General features: G+C 40.8%; 1 protein-coding gene across 1 annotated transcript in view; it reads right to left on the reverse strand.

Annotated features, from left to right (window-relative positions):
- Positions 1–1,010: 1,010 nt before the first annotated feature.
- Positions 1,011–19,195, reverse strand: part of cpne4a (copine IVa) — a 136,881-nt gene continuing 118,696 nt past the window's right edge. Inside the window, exons 14-16 of the mRNA XM_036558645.1 lie at positions 17,974–18,107; positions 15,972–16,208; positions 1,011–1,627 (exon numbers count right to left, since the gene is read on the reverse strand). Coding sequence (XP_036414538.1) covers positions 1,496–1,627; positions 15,972–16,208; positions 17,974–18,107 — 503 coding nt within the window. The 3' untranslated portion in view covers positions 1,011–1,495. The remainder of the gene's footprint in view (positions 1,628–15,971; positions 16,209–17,973; positions 18,108–19,195) is intronic.

Here is a 19,195-nt window from a genome sequence, read left to right on the forward strand (position 1 = left end):
TGTGGTTTATCTTTGCATTTTAGGCCCATTTAGCGATTCATTTTTGCATTAATAATGTAGTGTGCCTACATTTTAAAGTGGAAACTATCCTTTTTTTCTATAATGACCAGTTTAGATCTCTTGAGGTGGTGGTAAATGCAGACGTGTCAGCGCAGAAATTCCTGTAGGTTTTTGTTGGGCCTTTTCAACAACAGTTTATTCTGTGTTTAGTCAATATTGTGTTCTAATTGTAAACATTAATTTGTTTAATGACGAACTTTGCTTTGCTTTGTGGGCTCATTTTGTGGCGCCTATCCTTCTGTAGCATTTTCAGGTTATTTCAGTGCGTTTAATAATTCATGTCAGTAACACTTTAGAATACAGAAAACCTGCTGGTGTGTGTTACAGTCACAGCATCATGCATTTCGTAACCTTTAGAAGTCGCCCGTATTGCCTGCAGTGCTTAAACATGTAATTTGATATTATTTTTAGCTCATTGAAACAAGTGAAAATTAGTGTGGCACTTGCAGAATCTGAAATTTTAATCCTGCCACATTTGTGTGTAAATAGGAGATATTTTATAACTTGAATTTGATTGAAAATAGTTTGTGTTCTTGCTTTGCAGAAAGAAAAAAAGCCTTTACATTATCATTTTCATCATGAAACACAAAAATGTCCATACAGAATGTATGTCTAATGTAAATGTAATTATGTCTAAATAACATAGTAAAACTGCTGTAATAACTGAAGACTTTTAAGGGTTAACTCGTGATCTTTGGGGCGTTTCTCATAGCTCACCTCAGACATCAGAAAGCATCCATCACAATCCACACAAAAACAGCAGAATCATTTATAACACAAACTGCTTTTATTGTCAAACAAGAACCATGAACTACCAAAAATACTGCATATTCTAAAGTGTTACTCTGTTGTGCTTTTACCATACGTACTGGAGGATATTAAAGGGAGCAGGTCCCTCGTTACATAGTCTACTTAGGATTCCCTGACTCAGAAAACAGCAGAACACGGCGAAAAGCAGAGTTTCGTTTATTATTAACATGCAAAATACAGTCATGCATCTGTCTCATCTGCAAAAAGAGGGTTTTTTTTCCTTTTGTTAAGGTGCAGACATTCAGTGTCTAATACAGGTAGCTATTCATTCCCAAGGATCCAAAATGCTTTACAAGGTAAGAATATTAAGAAATTTAGCAAAATCTCAATAAACCTTTAAATATATATTTATAAAAAACAGAACCAGAGGGAACTAATATCCATAATGTATATATAATATTTTTCCATTAACTCCCAGCCAAAACATGCTTGTCAGATTGTTTGTGGTTGCTTGTTTTTCCATAAGAAAGCCTTAATTGGCACAGTACTGCTGTAACAGGTAGCCTACTATTCAAGCCCCACAGACCCACACATGCAAATAAATAGAGGAACAGAGTTCACGTCGTAAGATTGACAGAAACGTGCTATTAGATAGCGGGCAGTGCGTTAGCCTGAGCTTAGCGGCTCAGTGGCCAAACGTCCTCGGGGCCTCGTACTCTGAGGGAACTTTCGGCTTGATCCCCTTGCTGTTGTAGTAATCCACCACTTGGTTCGGGACTTCGGCCAAGACGGTTTTTGCCAGGGCTGCAGGAGAAGCCTGTGGGTTTAGAAAATATGGGTATGTGTGAGTCGTACGTCTGTCACGATAGTGATTTGTCTTTTCTTGTTTATTGTTTGCCGCTATTAAAATACAATCCTAAAGTGGCCAAACTAGCTGATTAGCCACCTAACCTGCTAGCTGTGTTTACTAACAGTGGTTGTACTGCCAAATTGATACTGAACACTCACAGTAGGCCCTTTTCACAGGAAACGGAAGTGTGTAAACGCTGGGTAAGACAAGTTCCGCTGTTGCTTTTCGGACAGTCATTAATCACAGAAATACAGGCGTTTGTATCACTTTAGCCATCACAGGTGTCTCACTTTATCTTTGTCATAGTTGCCCAAGTTGAAATTAGAGGATGAGTCCAGAACAGTTAGAGAACCAAACACACAACAATGTGGAGTCCAAACTACTTAAGGATATAAATGATTCATGGAAAAATTCCTTCACAGCTGTCAGAGCACAGTAACGTCAGCTACGTCTACAGAGAGATAAATCAGTGGAGGAGAAAATAACTATAACCAAAAAGCTGGATTTGCCATGTTAGCTGGAGGTGCTGAAGCAGCTCACTAACAATAAACTAGTAGGCAAAGAGCTAAACATGCACACACACCAGCAGGGGGCGCCGGGTCGTCAGGGTCCGTAGCGCCACTGTAGACGTTTTATACGAACACTGAATGAACATCTGCTCCCGCTGAGCTCTCGCTCTCTCAGATACCGACAGCTTTAGAGGGAGAAAATGAAAACTGTTCCTCTGAAAGCGGCTGAAGCAGCAACTTTACAGCACAAACTGCACGTCAACGTTAGTGAGCAGCGCCGAAACACAGACACAGAGGTTCTTTTACTCCGTATGACAAAGTTTATTCTTTTATTAACTGCACAAACTCATTTTTCATCTGCTCACTGTCGGCTGACGAACCACTGAAACTCAAATAAAGTTGTTTTTGCTTCAGGCTCGAACACTTGCGTGAGCTGTACACGCTCTACTCGTTGTTATTGTTGTTGCTTAAGCAGAAGTTGCGTTACCTGCAACGAGAACTTCTGGCAGAAAACATGCGGGAATGTGAAAAGGGCCTGTTGTCTGCAGTTTCAGAGAATTATGTGTAGAGTTACGCTAAGTGTCATTCTTCACAAATCACAAGCAATAAAACATTCATTCTGCTAGCATAAATGCTAAAAATGTTAGAATTAGCTACATAGCTAACAAACAGACATTACCCAACACTGTCCTCAACATGTTGGAGCACCAAGTTAGTTGTTTTCATTTACACCGATCAGGCATAACATTCTGACCACCTCCTTGTTTCTACACTCATTGTCCATTTTATCAGCTCCACTTACTATATAGGTGCACTTTGTAGTTCTACAGTTACAGACTGTAGTCCATCTGTTTCTCTGATACTTTGTTAGCCCCCTTTTACCCTGTTCTTCAGTGGTCAGGACCCCCATGGACCCCCACAGAGCAGGTACTATTTGGGTGGTGGATCATTCTCAGCACTGCAGTAACACTGACATGGTGGTGGTGTGTTAGTGTGTGTTGCGCTGGTCTGAGTGGATCAGACACATCAGTGCTCCTGGAGTTTTAAACACTGTGTCCACTCACTGTCCACTCTATTAGACACTCCTACCTTGTCAGTCCACCTTGTAGATGTAAAGTCAGAGACGATAGCTCATCTGCTGCTGCACAGTTTGTGTTGGTCATCCTCTAGTCCTTCATCAGTGGTCACAGGACGCTGCCCACAGGACACTGCTGGCTGGATATTTTTGGTTAGTGGACTATTCTCTTAATTTGTTTAATAACAAATATTGCTTTGCTTTGTGGGCTCATTTTGTGGCGCCTATCCTTCTGTAGCATTTTCAGGTTATTTCAGTGCGTTTAATAATTCATGTCAGTAACACTTTAGAATACAGAAAACCTGCTGGTGTGTGTTACAGTCACAGCATCATACATTTCGTAACCTTTAGAAGTCGCCCGTATTGCCTGCAGTGCTTAAACATGTAATTTGATATTATTTTTAGCTCATTGAAACAAGTGAAAATTATTGTGGCACTTGCAGAATCTGAAATTTGAATCCTGCCACATTTGTGTGTAAATAGGAGATATTTTATAACTTGAATTTGATTGAAAATAGTTTGTGTTCTTGCTTTGCAGAAAGAAAAAAAGCCTTTACATTATCATTTTCATCATGAAACACAAAAATGTCCATACAGAATGTATGTCTAATGTAAATGTAATTATGTCTAAATAACGTAGTAAAACTGCTGTAATAACTGAAGACTTTTAAGGGTAAACTCGTGATCTTTGGGGCGTTTCTCATAGCTCACCTCAGACATCAGAAAGCATCCATCACAATCCACACAAAAACAGCAGAATCATTTATAACACAAACTGCTTTTATTGTCAAACAAGAACCATAAACTACCAAAAATACTGCATATTCTAAAGTGTTACTCTGTTGTGCTTTTACCATACGTACTGGAGGATATTAAAGGGAGCAGGTCCCTCGTTACATAGTCTACTTAGGATTCCCTGACTCAGAAAACAGCAGAACACGGCGAAAAGCAGAGTTTCGTTTATAGTACCTGTTCTGTGAGGGTCCATGGGGGTCCTGACCACTGAAGAACAGGGTAAAGGGGGCTAACAAAGTATCAGAGAAACAGATGGACTACAGTCTGTAACTGTAGAACTACAAAGTGCACCTATATAGTAAGTGGAGCTGATAAAATGGACAATGAGCGTAGAAACAAGGTCATAATGTTCTGCCTGAACGGTGTATAAGCCCCATGATTTGCATTTACTGCCTGCTTTTATTTAAGTTTATTTGTCTCAGCCCGGTGCACCCAATTCTGTTGTTTGTTTGAAACATGATATGCTTGTGAAATCTAATGATGGTGGGAAATGGCTGCAGTCAGCTTAAATAATTGCGACAAGGCTAGTCGTTCAGTCCAGGCCAGAAACATTGTTAAAGTAGAGGATCTTCAAGCTACAGACACTGGATTTCCTGCATCACCACATTTCAGTTTTACATAATAACACACAAGAGTCTGTTATGCTGCGAGATATTGACTCTGGTGTGCTGCAGCCTGGAGCCCAAAGCTGAGGTTCTCCACCTCTTGGATTAGTTTTTGGTTCTTTAGTTGTTTTGATGAATGGTTGCTGGTTTAACTGCAGTATTTAAGGTGGAACATCAGCATGATGCAAAGTCCCAAATGAAGAAACAAGACTCGCTCTGCTCGCTTGCTGTTATAGTTTTTTGGGCAGGATTGTTACTTGTAATGAGGTTGTAATGAAGCCTGTTACTTTTAAACGGTTGGTTGTCGCTGCTACGTTACAAGCTATAAGCAGAGTGATACTCAAAGACATTCATTCTCAGTGCCATTATCAGGATACTGGCACTCATAGAATGCCTTTCAGCCAATCTCACAGCAGCATTATAACACTGCACAAGCAGCATTCTGAGTGTTGAAGCAAGAGGGCGCTGTTGCGGTCATTAACCCACACACAAGCTGGACAAGAAAGAAGAAAAGCTCTCCATTTTTCCACTAAGAACAATTGTTACAACCCCCTATGACTCCCAAAACTGTAGGTGAAATTTGCGGGCGCTCCTTTTCCGATCAGATTTGAGCACACGCAACTGATGAACAACTCTCATAATACAATGTGAGACCGTGAGGCGAGTTAACGAAGCGGTCTGGGTGTGTTTGGGATTTCTTGGATTGTGAGAAGCCGAAAACTCAGCTTCTAAGACTGAACTTTGGAGGAGTCTCTGCAGATTCTTTGAGAAACTGAAAGTGAGTCTCCTGAAAAGAATGGAAGCTGGAATAAAGGAGAGGAGTGACACAGTGAACACTCACAGAGCTGAGATTAGATTTAGTTGTCAAGGATTCTGCGTAGTTTTCTGTTAAATGCATATTTTTGGTGTTTTTTCCTGATGCTGAAAAAAGAATCTTATACTTACTGGCTGTTTGACTGGAAAGTAAATAAATGAACGATGGTGTCGACTTTTGCACAGTGTTGTCTTTGTAAAATATTGTGGTGTGGAATTTTACTCAGCGCTACAGAGTTGTGAAAGTTTATGGACAGAGGTTGCAGGGAAGAGACAGACAAGGCCTGCCTGAGTGCCAATTAGACCTTGCTGAGGGGAGAGAAATGGATGTGGCAGCCGTCTGGTTGAGGCCACAGGTGCTTGTGTTTGGAGAAACAGCTCAAATATCGCAGTAAGCTAAGATAACAGGCTCCAGTGGGGAGTAGCTGGTAAGCTGGAGCCGTCATCCACAGAGCTCGCCGAAAAGAAAACCAAACTCTTCTGTCAGTCACTCTGCATAACAGTGAGTGCGTTTACGTGCACTCAGTAATCGGATCATAATCAGATTTCTGCAGTTATCTGAGTATTCCAATAGTCATGTAAACAGCACACTGATTTCTTAGATCAGAGTAAGGTCTAGAAATCTGATTAAGAAATCCGATAAAGAGGCTGGATTTTAGCTCAGTAATCAGATTTCTCAGTGCATGTAAACTCTCACTCTGATTTCTTTTGGATTTCTCAGTCTGCACATGTGTGAAAACGTATGGGAGGCAAATCCGGCCAAAAAAGAAATTAAAATTCAAACAATAAAATGTAAATGCAAACCTCTTTTTGCCATTTCTACTTCCAAACATCTGTGCAAATATCCTGCCAAAATTGACAATGAAATGAAATACCTACATTTGCAATTTCATTTTTCACATAAGCACGAGCCATTTGTGACAAAAATAAAAATAAATTTAAAACAGCTATTAGTCATTTCATTTTAGTCGTTATTCTGGTATTTCATGGCCATTTTTAAAATGGGAAAGCTAACAGAGCTTATAGGCAGGGCTACAGGGTACATTGTAGGACATCCGCAGACCTCAGTTTTAATTTTAATTTCTTTTTTGGACGGATTTTCCTCCCATAAAAACAGACAGCGGTCCCGGAAATAAGCGAGCAGCGTCGCCACAAGACGCAGCAAAACGGTAAAGTCGCTCATGAAGTTTGATTTTATGCTACATTTACATCACGTCTTCTGTCTGACTCATGTAGACCTGGAGTTTCCCCATTATCTGATTACTCCATTGCATGTAAATGTGTTGATCGGATTACTGACAAAAAATCAGATTTTCTGCAGTTATTAGATTATTAAGTGCATGCAAACACACACTACAATGTAAGGAGAAAACAAAGGGAACGCTTCACCACTGTTTTTTTAAGTGACTAAGACATCACAGATTATTTTTGTTCATGTGAACAATCTGACTTTTGTTCTTTACAGAAAATAACAGTATAAAAAGTAATTTAAATTGTGTTTTCTAACCCAGTAGCCTGGAAGTTCCAAAATTTCACTCCCGAAACCCTTAATTAACCATGAACGCGTTAATTACCAGGCTTTGATGTCGATACCAAGAGCATGCTGTAATTGAATATGAATTATTTCTGACTCATAGCTCAATTAAACAAGTAGAGAAATTGTGTGGAAAGTGCAGATTCTAAACTTTCAATTCAATCCAAATTTGTGTTTGTAGTTTGAAAGGAGATTTTATTATGATCTGAATTTGATGGAAAGTTACTGTGTACAGTCTTGTTTTGAAGAAAGGAAAAATATTCTTTTTGCCATTATTTGGCATGAATTACCTTTACAATCCATTTATACTGTGTATGATGTTTGTGTTCACTTTTTTGATATTTTGATGTAAAAAAAATCAAAAACATGGAAAAATGTAAAGGATGGTTTCTCTTTTCTGCGAAAAAAGACTACTCACAATATTTTATCAAATTCAAATCATAACAAAATACTTTTCTTAAAAACACAACTGTAATATGAATTGAAAATTTACAATCTGCAGTTTAAACACAATTTCCCCACATTTTATTGAGCTACAAGACAGAAATAATGGAAAATTACAACATGCTTTTGTTTTTGCTGGCAAGAGCTGTGTTTCATGAAAAAGTTCTGCTGGAGAACTTTTATTTGAGCCAATCTGCGCCGTGTATAATTAGAGCGCTGTATAAAAAAAGACACTTTCAGGCCGAGACGATAAGCAAATCTGAAATCAGACAAAATTATTGTTAATTACATCACAGTTAGTTCTGACCTTGCAGGGCGACTGGCTGAGAGGCATTCTGTGAGTGCCAGTATCTCCTGACAGCCAGCCGTTAAAAAGATAATCTATAACGAATATGAAAAGAACAGTAAGAAAATAACAGTAACGAATAACATCTTGTCCTCACAGCAAGAGACGCAAGTGAACAACAAAACCAAAACACCATAATTAACGAAGCTGTGTACACCAGGTCGAGCACACTGTTTCTGTTTTTGTCACATGGAACCGCGGTTCCGTCTCAGCGAGTGCTGCGATCGAGAGCCGCTTTTCGTCAAAACGCTGTTAAACGGGCCAAAAACGGGTGGTAACTAATGAGGTGGAGAAAAGAGAGATGTGATCCATCTTCAACGGATGTTAACGCAGAAATTGCTAAACTGCTGGAAGTTTCGGGCCATAATACTTCTTCTTCCGTCACCAACCAACATTACGCCTGTTTCACAACAGTTCCACAAATCTGGAACAACTCTGTGACGCTTATTTCACACCGGATGAAGCGAAGCAAGAGCGGCTGCTGTTTGTGTTGCGTAATATGAACATTAGTATTGTGCGTGTATTACTCATATAAACTTCATGTAGATGACAGATCAGCAATAAAATCCTGACTAGCTGCCTTGTTGCTGGCCTTCTCACCAGGTGATGTAGCTCTATATCAGGGGTGTCCAGTCTTGTCCGCAGACGGCCGGTGTGGCCGCAGGTTTTTACTCCAACAAGGCAGGAGGTCACCTGATGAAATGTTTGAAGACTAAGACCAACTGATTAACCTCTCACGCTCGTGGGTATATTTTGGTTTTTCCATCTGAATTTACATGCCCAACTCGCAAGGCAAATTATTCAGTAACTGCATGAAATAAATGTAAAAAAAAATCTTAGATGCTCTTTGTATTTTTTTATAAAGATAATTTTTACAGAGTATATCACTTAAGAGACGCCATCTGAGATCCAGTTTATAGCTCAGATTAGTTTTTGCGGAACCTGCAAACCTTTTGGGCAGCTTTTTGTTCACCTTTTCTGTTCCACTTTAAATGGAGCCACAGTTACATTCTGGCATCTGCAAGTGACTAAAAGTACCTGCTGCACCGTTTAAGGTGTAACGGGGAATTCAAAGAAGAAGCTAACTTCAGCTTCATTGAATTTCCCAAGTGGTTTGTCCCGTGTGTGTCCTGTACTTTCGCCCCTCCGACCGTCAGACGCTGCTGGAATTTGGTATTACAGTCATTCACGCTTCAGTACCAGCTGCTCCACAGGCCAGTCGTCCCTTTATGTACGCTGCTTTGACAACAAGGCAAACTACTTCAAATGCAACAGACAAGACAGCGGGAGGTGAGCGAGGCTGTGTTGCATTTTCATTTTCATTTCAAATGTGACTAATGCTAAACATACACTAGAAGACCGTGAAAAGACTTTAAAAAGACTTTTGAAAGACTGAAGTCTGGCAGCCTCTCGCATCTAAACAGTGTCAGAGTTTTTAGTCATAGACTGTGATTTTGCAAATACTGGGAATCCTGTAGGGTCACTATTTGCAAGACTGCAGCTGGATTTTTGAGATTATTTTCCATCATGCACCTGGTGGAAATGTACAGAAAGAGAAACTCTTTTCTTTCTCCACTCTGTAGTGGTACAGATATGTTGGCTGGGCATGTAAAGATCTGGTATTCAGCCCAGTTCACTGTAGAATTGTATATTCTGATTTATACAAGAGTTAGTTCCGGCCACTCAAGCTGACTGGTTGAAAAGTGCAGTAACTGTGCTGTTATTTCACCATAACATCACAAACACTGTATCACTCCGCTGAGACACTGTTGCTAAGCAACGACTTTGACAGCTGTAGGAGACGCTCAAGACATTTGAACGTTTTTACTTCTTACTTTGCCACAAACAGAAAATGGACACTTTTAAGATCACATTTGACCGACAGCCGATTTGGTCAGACTCTGAAGATGAGACGACACTAAATTCCCAAACTGTCATCACCACTGAGCAGCTTTTCAGTCGGCAGCTGTGACAGAAGAACAGCTGAACAACCTGGAATCAGCCAGAAATGAACCCAATACCATTCGCCAAACTAAATGGGCTGTAAGATGCTTTACAGACTGGCTGGAACAAAACAACATTAATACTGATCTGGCAAAAACTGACAAAACTGAGCTGAACTTGATATTGTGGCAGTTTTATGGCTCAGTCTGATTTGGTCAGACTCTGAAGATCAGACTACACGTTTGGCGAATGGTGTTGGGTTCATTTCTGGCTGATTCCAGGTTGTTTAGGTGTTGACTGAAAAGCTGCTCAGTGGTGATGACAGTTTGGGAATTTAGTGTGAGGAGCTGGAGAACGAACTGCCGGCTGTGCAGCGAGTGGGCGGAGCTCGTTACTCTGACGTAGCAACAAGCTGCTCGTTAAGGAACTATAATTTGGTGAAGGAACTGTGAACATTAAAACATATTAAACGCCGCGTTCACGGCCCAGTTTATTAATCTATTACTGTATTTATTTAACTGTTGTATTAAAGCAGTAGAACACTCGAGGAGTGTGTTATCGCCAATAACATCACGGCTGTGATGATCTACGGCGACCAAATCACAGCCGTGATGTTATTTCGCTATAATACACTCCCTCTGTGTTGTATTGCTTAAATCATCAACCAGAATTTTAATTAACCTGTAAAATGTGTAGTTACTTTAGTAGTGAATACACATTGCAACGTTATTGTTATCCGATTTATATTTTTCTTCTTATTATTTTCCTGTCAGATTTTTGCCCCTAACTTGTCTCGTTTTTTTTTTCTTCCCAGTTTTGTTGTTTTGACCTGCACTCAACTGTTTTACCTGTTGTTTTTCCCATAGAGTCCCATTTATTTTTTGCCAACCCCGACCTTATTGTTTCCTTGGCCTGACAGCCACCAAACTGCATGTCCTCACTCAGGGCAGGTCCACAAGCTCTAATCCTCAGCCATACTGATCTACACTCCTCATTTTTTTTTCATCCTTCCTTCCTCTCATAGGAACCCATTCATTTTCAACAACAGGTAGCTACCATTTGGCAACTCCCTACGAGCGATTTAATAAACACCTCATACACCATGGCAGTTGCCTAGCAACAATTTATCGACTGCATGGGATACTATAGCAACTGCCTAGCAACATCTTAGCAACCACCTGGGATACCATAGCAATCGTCTAGCAACCACCTGGAATACCATACCAAATGCCTAGCATCACCATAGCAACCATCTAGCAACACTTAAACACCTTGGATACCATTGCAACCTCCTAGCAACCGCCTGGGATGCCATAACATCAGTCTAGCAACCACCTGAGATACCACAGAAACCGCCTAGCAGCCCCCTAGCAACCACCTCAGATGCCATGGCAACAACCTAGCAACGCTTTAGCAACCACCTGGGATGCAATAGCAATTGCCTAGCCCACCTTGGATACGCCAAACGCCTAGCAGCACCCCGCAACACCTCAGCAACCACCTGGAATTTCACAGCAACTACCCACACATCAACACCCTAGCAACTATGTAAAATACCATAGCAACCACCTGGCAACACCATAGCAACCATTCTCAAATCGCTTAAGCTGCATAATCATTGCATTTTCTTCAGGAAATACATTATTCTAGTTTAATATAAAGATTTACACATCAACAAAAAATATGCAGCGATACAGAAATGTTGATCGGCTGTTATGAAACATAAAAAAACAATCAAAATAAACTGCTGTAGCATAAAATAAAAAAAGGGAAAGAAACGTTGATGTTTCTTCAGTAATGCTATTCCTGAAGTCCTCTGCACGTTTCCTTACATCACTATTACACCCCAGTGAAAACGGCCAGTTTACATTTATAACTTAATATGGTTATTGTTTTAAAATGGAGCAGATGCACACCCGCCCCCCTCTCCCGCTCCCCCCCCGCCTCCCTCTCTCTCTCTCACACACTCTCTCTCTCTCTCTCTCTCTCTCTCTCTCTCCTCCTCTCTCTCCCTCCCTCCCTCCCTCCCTCCCTGGCCCGTCTATGGGATGAGGAAGAATTTCGAGCAGTTTCAAGCCCAGTACTAATGTTTATTAGTTAAAACCAAAGATATGCTGCAGTTCTATATTCTCTATATCTAGGACAGTTTCCAGATGAGCCAGGCTGTGTCAACCATAGACAGAATATTAGACAACACATTTTGACCCCAATCAGAGTTATAAAACTTAAAAATGTTTGTCTCTACATCCCCCTTGCTGATAGACGGTTACACCCGGAGAGCTGATGGTGATTAAAGGAACAGTACAGCTTAAGGTCCTGAGGTCTCTGTAGCGCAGGCTGAGTGAGCGTTAAGGGGGCATTAATTAATGAGAATCTTTTTCAAGGCACTTCAGACATCATAGAGGTGCTGGTGGAAACCTCCGCATAGCAATGCACTGATTAAAGGAGGAGGGCCACCGCGTGAACGCTCGGCTAGCTGCATCAATTAAGCGAATAATTAAAGAAATAAGTACTTGCTCTGTCATTCTCTACAACCAGGTGGACTAAGAACTTGAAAGAGTGCTTCACTCTGAAAATGTGGCTGTGTAATCTTATTTACTGCTTCTAATAGCTTTTGTTCAATATTCGCACATTTAGCACTTCTGAGAGATGCTTCTCCTCAAGAGGAGCAGATGCAAAGGTTAGATCACTTGAATGAAAGAAAGCACCTGCACATCCCAGACGATTACTGTGCATAAATAGAAGTGTGTAGAATCAGTGTTATCAATTATATAAATACTGTTTGGCTGTAGATATTTAAAATATAAAAAATGGGAATTATCCCAAAAAATACCAAGTAGATAATTACAGTATATTATTTGGCAATTAATAACCTCCAAAATACTGACTGCTAACTATGACTCTACAATAGTGCTGATTTCTGCTGTCACCCCTGTGGGATTCTAGTAGTATGTTAGTACTAAAGCCTTGGGTTCACTACACAACTTTTAAAGTCTTACCAGATTATAACAGACTGGGCGTCTCACACTGTATGAGTGGGGTTTTTTTTGCAGATTTTTTGGGCGACTGAAATATTGGGGATCACACACTACTCAACTTTTAAGCTGCAGCTGAAGCGAATGGAGCTCACTCACTCGCAAACTCGCGCTCTCGCATTCTCCCGTTACTAGGAGACCCAAATAAACAAACGTGGAGCTGCTGCTGCTGTTTTCTCTGCCATTTGCACCGACACAGTATAGAAGCAGCAGGTAAACGTGTTTAAGTGAGGATCATGGCTTTAAAAATGTGATCAGTTTGGGATTTTTAGAGTTTTAACTTTATACAAACTTGATTGTGCCTTAAACTCAAATTAAAAAGCTTCGCTCCACACGTGAGAGACTTTTCACCATTTTTCTTTGTTTACTTGCTGTATTTTCTTCTTTCTCGCTCTCTGTTTTTATTGGCTGTTGCAGGAGTCCGTTCAGATTGAGTCACTGATCAGTTTACATTAGATTTCGCTCAGTCGGGTCAAAAAAATCAAACGTTTGATAAACAGACTGGTCTGAAACACATTCGGGAGGCCAAAATCTGAGTCTACGACTCAATTCTCTCTCCAACTGTCGACTCTGACCGACGCAAAAATCTGCAGACTAGAGCCGACCAGCTCAGACTCAGCCAGACTGAGAATCTGGGCTGAAATCAGGGTAAAAGTCATGCAGTGTAACCCCAAAGCTCACGTCAGTGCACATTTTTTGGCCATTCTAGGTTAATTAAGCAATAGAACGCGAGAGGGAGTGTGTTATTGCGAAATAACATCACGGCTGTGATTTGGTGGCCGTAGATCATCACAGCCGTGATGTTATTGGCGATAACACACTCCTCGAGTGTTCTATTGCTTTAATACAACAGTTAAATAAATAAAGTAATAAATTAATAAACTGGGCTGTGAACGCGGCGTTTAATATGTTTTAATGTTCGCAGTTCCTTCACCAAATTATAGTTCCTTAACGAGCAGCTTGTTGCTACGTCAGAGTAACGAGCTCCGCCCACTCGCTGCACAGCCGGCAGTTCGTTCTCCAGCTCCTCACACTAAATTCCCAAACTGTCATCACCACTGAGCAGCTTTTTTCTGTTTTATTGCGGCAGTTTTATGGCTCAGTCTGATTTGGTCAGACTCTGAAGATCAGACTACACGTTTGGCGAATGGTGTTGGGTTCATTTCTGGCTGATTCCAGGTTGTTTAGCTGTTCTTCTGTCTCAGCTGCCGACTGAAAAGCTGCTCAGTGGTGATGACAGTTTGGGAATTTAGTGTCGTCTCATCTTCAGAGTCTGACCAAATCGGCTGTCGGTCAAATGTGATCTTAAAAGTGTCCATTTTCTGTTTGTGGCAAAGTAAGAAGTAAAAACGTTCAAATGTTCTTGAGCGTCTCCTACAGCTGACAAAGTCGTTGCTTAGCAACGGCGTCTCAGCGGAGTGATACAGTGTTTGTGAAAAAAACATGATGTTATGGTGAAATAACAGCACAGTTAGAACACTTCTCAACCAATCAGCTTGTGTGGCCGAAACTAACTGTTGTATAAATGTTTTATCTGAAGCTTAACAGTAACAGACATGATCATATATCTGAGCTTGTTTGTGTCAGTTTTACAGCGACTCAGTAGTGCCCTGGCATACACACTTAAAAAAGATGGTTCTTTATAAAGGAAACAACACTCAGAGAACTATTTGCATAAAGGGTTCTTTGCTTTGTTAAAGGGTTTCTCAAACTGATAGCTATCGTGATTTATATGGTAGTATATGGAACCTTTTTGAAAAGAGTTCTGCATAGCACCAAAAGGGTTCTTCTGTTGTTCAAGGCTTGACATCGTAACAACAGAAGAACCATTTTTGGTGCTACATAGAATCCTTTTAAAAAAGGTTCTGTATAGAACCATCAGCACATTCTCCATCAATCCAAAGAACCATTTTACCATGCAAAGACCTTTTAATCATGCCAAGGGTTCTTTGAGTTTTCATGGTCCTACATAGAACTGTTGTCTTTACTAAACAACCCTCGAAGAATCGTCATTTTAAGAGTGTAGCGCTGTCGCCGCTGTTTTCCATTTCTAACAACTAATCCAAACCCGTTTACGCTACAGCTCATATTCACAGTCAGTGACGTATCTAGAACTTCCAGAAGAACTAGATTGACATTTTTTCTCAAAACATTGAAAATCAGAGCGTGACTGGTTGATTCCTTTGTCACTTCCTAATTATGTTGGTAGTTAATCTAACGTGTAAGGCCTTCAGTGCAGCTCCTGAACTGCTGAACAATGGGAGAGCAGCTCAGCTGCATCTACCTTGATACCACAGAGAGAACAATCCTGACTGGATAATTCCGTGTTGGGCCTTTTAAGATTTTTACCCTTTTGTTTTTAACTAAAAATGACAATAAAATAAGAGTATGAACTGTAAATAAAAGTTTGATGATTATTTTTTTAAAAAATAGTTTAACCTTTAAACCAACATTGTATATCATTGGCTGTTAACATAAAAAAAATTGCCAATCCGATTATAGATGAAGGCTAAGGTGTTTATATTCTCACTCTATTCAACACTCTGATGAAAATCTTAGTTTACATGCTCACTACAGTAATCAGATCCAAAATTACACACATGCGTAGAGAACCGCTTAGTATAGACGTTACCATGACAACAAGCATCACGTGAGTCCAGTCAGAGTGAGATGAGCAGCAGTGAGCAGTGCTTGTGTTTTTAATTACTTTAAAATGATGTCAGACTCAGGAAAACGTCCTTCACATGTCCTTATTAAAGAAGGCCGAGAGGAAGACGTCGTGTTCTGAGACACATAAGCTGGACGTCCGTCCCACCGCCGTCTTTTAAAGATCAGAGCATAAACTTCGTCTCCTCTGCAGACCAGTTTCTGCTCCGCCATGTTGAACGGTATAAACTCTCACTATGACGCGACGAACATGATCAGAACGGACTTAAACTTTCCGATAGGGAATGTAATCAGATACAGGCGTTTACACGGATATTATTCTTCTATTTAACGGATTATTTACAGGATTACCCACCTCGACCAGTCGGATAGAAACTGTATTCCGAATGGCCTCAATCAGACTAGACTATTCAGATTGAGGTGTTTAGATGGACGTATTCTATTCTGAACGAGCTTTTAGAAGGATTATTAACAGATTATCAGGCTGCATGTAAACGTGGCCACTGTTGTATAAAAAAATTGACAAAGTTGAACCCAAACTCACATGTTTGAAGTTGCGGAAGGGCACGAACTGAACAATGTCCCTCAGGACCGGCTCTCCTTTCGGCGAGCGGAGGATTCCATCATCTCCGTCCAGAGTCTGCATGTCAGTAAAGTCAGCGTTTCCCACACCAACAATGATGATGGACATGGGCAGGTGGGAGGCGTGAACAATGGCCTCTCGAGTGTCCGCCATGTCCGTAATCACACCGTCCGTCAGGATCAGGAGGATGAAGTACTGCTGCAGAAAGAGAGAGAGAGAGAGAGTGTCAGAGACAGAGAGGTGTCAGAGACAGAGAGGTGGAGAGATGGAAGGATGTGAACAACAAGTATGTATTCACATCCTAAATCTGATTATTTTTACATATATAAAAAGAGGAAACATATTGCTTTGTAATAATAAATAACATCAGTCTTGTTAAAATTAACACTTCTTTTTAAACTGTAAAAATGATCTTGTTGTGGTCAGTTCAGTCTGCAGCACCCCCTGTGGTTCAATTTTGCTACAGCCACACATGGTGATACCAAATGCAGATCAGTCTAAAAATGTTTCCGCCTCCTGATGACTCCCAGCTCACGCTACACTGAACAAATAAGTCTGAAATATCAGAAGAACAAAGGCTTTGTTCACACTGTGTGTCAGTGTGAACAGCAAAAATGCACTGAATCCAGCCTTTTTTAATGCTGGTTTGAGACACTTTCATATGTGGTACTGGAATCCGATACGTATCCGATATGTGGCAGTGCGGCTCAGTCTGAACAGCCAGATTGGAATTCATGTGACTTTTACGCCAATCCAGCTCCACATTCATAATCATTTTGCGCTGCTGAGACGTCATAAACATCTGGGCTGATGTTTCTGTACCAAAAATGAAAAGAAATCCTCCGTGCTTGGAGAGATTCCTAAAGAACTGTCCGAACGCGGCCGCAGGAGAACGAGGCTGCAGCATCAAAGAACAGTTAAAAGTCTGAAAGCAGAGTTTAAAGAATCCGAGGACGCGAACCAAAGAAGTGACCGCGCCCTTTTTACGGCTCGAACACATCCTGGGTGATGAGCCCAGCTGTCAGTCAGTGAAGCTTCATGATGGCTCCTGTGATGCTGGTGAAGATGAAGCTGATCCTCCGGGAGCGACTGGCGTTCGCTGGTGGTTATGATTGTTTACCTCTGGATGAGCCGTGAAGCAGCGTGAAGATTGTTCATTTGCTCATGCGGGTCAGTTTAGGAGCTGATCTGTTCAGACTAACGTCGCATACAGACCACATTTAAAAGACATTGTGAACAGCCAAACAAAAAAAGACGGATTTGATGAGAAAATCAGATTTGGGCCACTTTTACCTGCTGTGTGAACATGTACAGTAATCAGCTACAATAATCTGCTATATTAAATTTTATGTTAGCGCCAAGGTAATGACGGTAAACGTTCCCACACTGGGTTTAATGTTCACCTACTCAGTTCATGTTTTCATTCTGGCAAGTTTTGCTCTCTCTCCTTCTCACTGTTGAAGTTTTTGTATAACACTGTAATCATGATCAGCTACGCTTGGGTCACACTGAAGTTAAGGTGGCCTCATAGCGCCCACCCTCTTCCACTGTGAAACGTTCCAAAGTATTGCTCCCATTTTTGTGCATTTTCCAGAGCTAAACTGGGGTGGAATCATCTGAAGCTGGGAGGTAATGTTACTCTTTAAACATCCACGTTTTTAAAACAAATAATATTTTGAAATACGATTAAATATACAGGGTGATTCAACACTTTCTGCTCAGGGGTCTCATCTCCTCTCAGACTGAAGGGAGCCATCTTCTGGTGACAGTCAGAAACTGTATGACCCCCCCTTTCAATTGGATTGTGATTGGTTCCTAGGTACCTCACGGTTGTAAAAATATGGTGCTTTGAAATCTTTTTTTGATGAATCTTTTTGAATCGCCCTGTATATAGTTGTGGATCAAATGTGCAGAAAGAAGGCTGCAGTATTTGTGAAGAGAAGGAGAGAACGATGCTCCTCACCATGGCCTCCCTGGTGTGCACCTCTTCAGAAGCAGAGTTGGCCACTTTCTGGATGATGGGAGCAATGTTGGTGGGGCCGTACAGCTGGATTTTAGGAAGGCAGTTTTGGTAAGCCTCCACCACACCCTGGATCCCTGAATACAACAGAACAGTCAGTAGTCAGACCCAATCCAGTTTCACCCCTTACCCCTACAAGTTTTGCGCTGCACCTGCAAGAGGTAGAATCTTTCTGGTGACACCACCACCCAGCCTCGTTAGGACTGTTCCATTTGTGTGATCAATAGACTACTAAGGAGAAATCTTCATAGGCCAGTCCTACCAAGGACCCGTACTACCTCGGCTGCAGCCTAGGCTTTGTAACGCAGCTACTATGTGGTTAGACTCTCACGTGATGCTTTATCTGTTTTGTATGGTTGTTTATAGCGTCAAATGAATCATAAATCAGAATAACTGCTCATACTCCACTACTCAAAGTCTGGTCACGATTACTGTTATCTAGTATGTCTCAAAACAAAGAGAAAAAGCAGAAATAGAAAAACAAATACAAGCATGACAATAATTGGCCAGTTTATGGGGGACCAGTATTGCACCAGAGTTCCTGTATCACAGCCTTAAACATCCAAAATAGCCTCAAACCTGTAGGTTATATGGGTTGACCATGGGCTATGGATTGTTAACTATAGTAGCTAGATGATGAGCACTTGCAATAAAACATTCCCAGCAGCTCATATTAAACGCAGCACTGTAATTTCATTTTTAAAACAAAGTAGTAGTATTACTGAGTACAGAGGAAAAAAGATCACACAAAAATATGGTGAGTGTGCTGAGAGTCGCCCTGTAAATCCTGAAATAATTAACTGATGAAGATATGATGACAACAGTAGATAATTCACTCTTAGATAATTCAGTTCTTCGGGTCCGAAGCTGACTACATTAGCTGACTACGCTACAAAGCATCAGAAATTACTTCACAGCGCTAGTAGGTCGCATGTGAAATGTATTTGTTGAATCTTTTTTTGTTAATAAGTTGTGATTCATTTCGTTCTTAGCACTTAAAATCATTTTTGACCACTGCAAACAATTTACTCTTCCTTTATTTCTTTCTATAGTCCATACAGTTGTAGCAGGAGCAAATTGCTGTTGTCGGAAGAAAACCTCGTATCCCCAAAATGAGAACTTTACAGGAAAAGGAAAAAAACTATTTTACTTTTAATGTAAGTCA

Source organism: Colossoma macropomum, unplaced genomic scaffold (genome assembly GCF_904425465.1).
Source record: "Colossoma macropomum unplaced genomic scaffold, Colossoma_macropomum, whole genome shotgun sequence".
Lineage (NCBI taxonomy): Eukaryota > Metazoa > Chordata > Actinopteri > Characiformes > Serrasalmidae > Colossoma > Colossoma macropomum.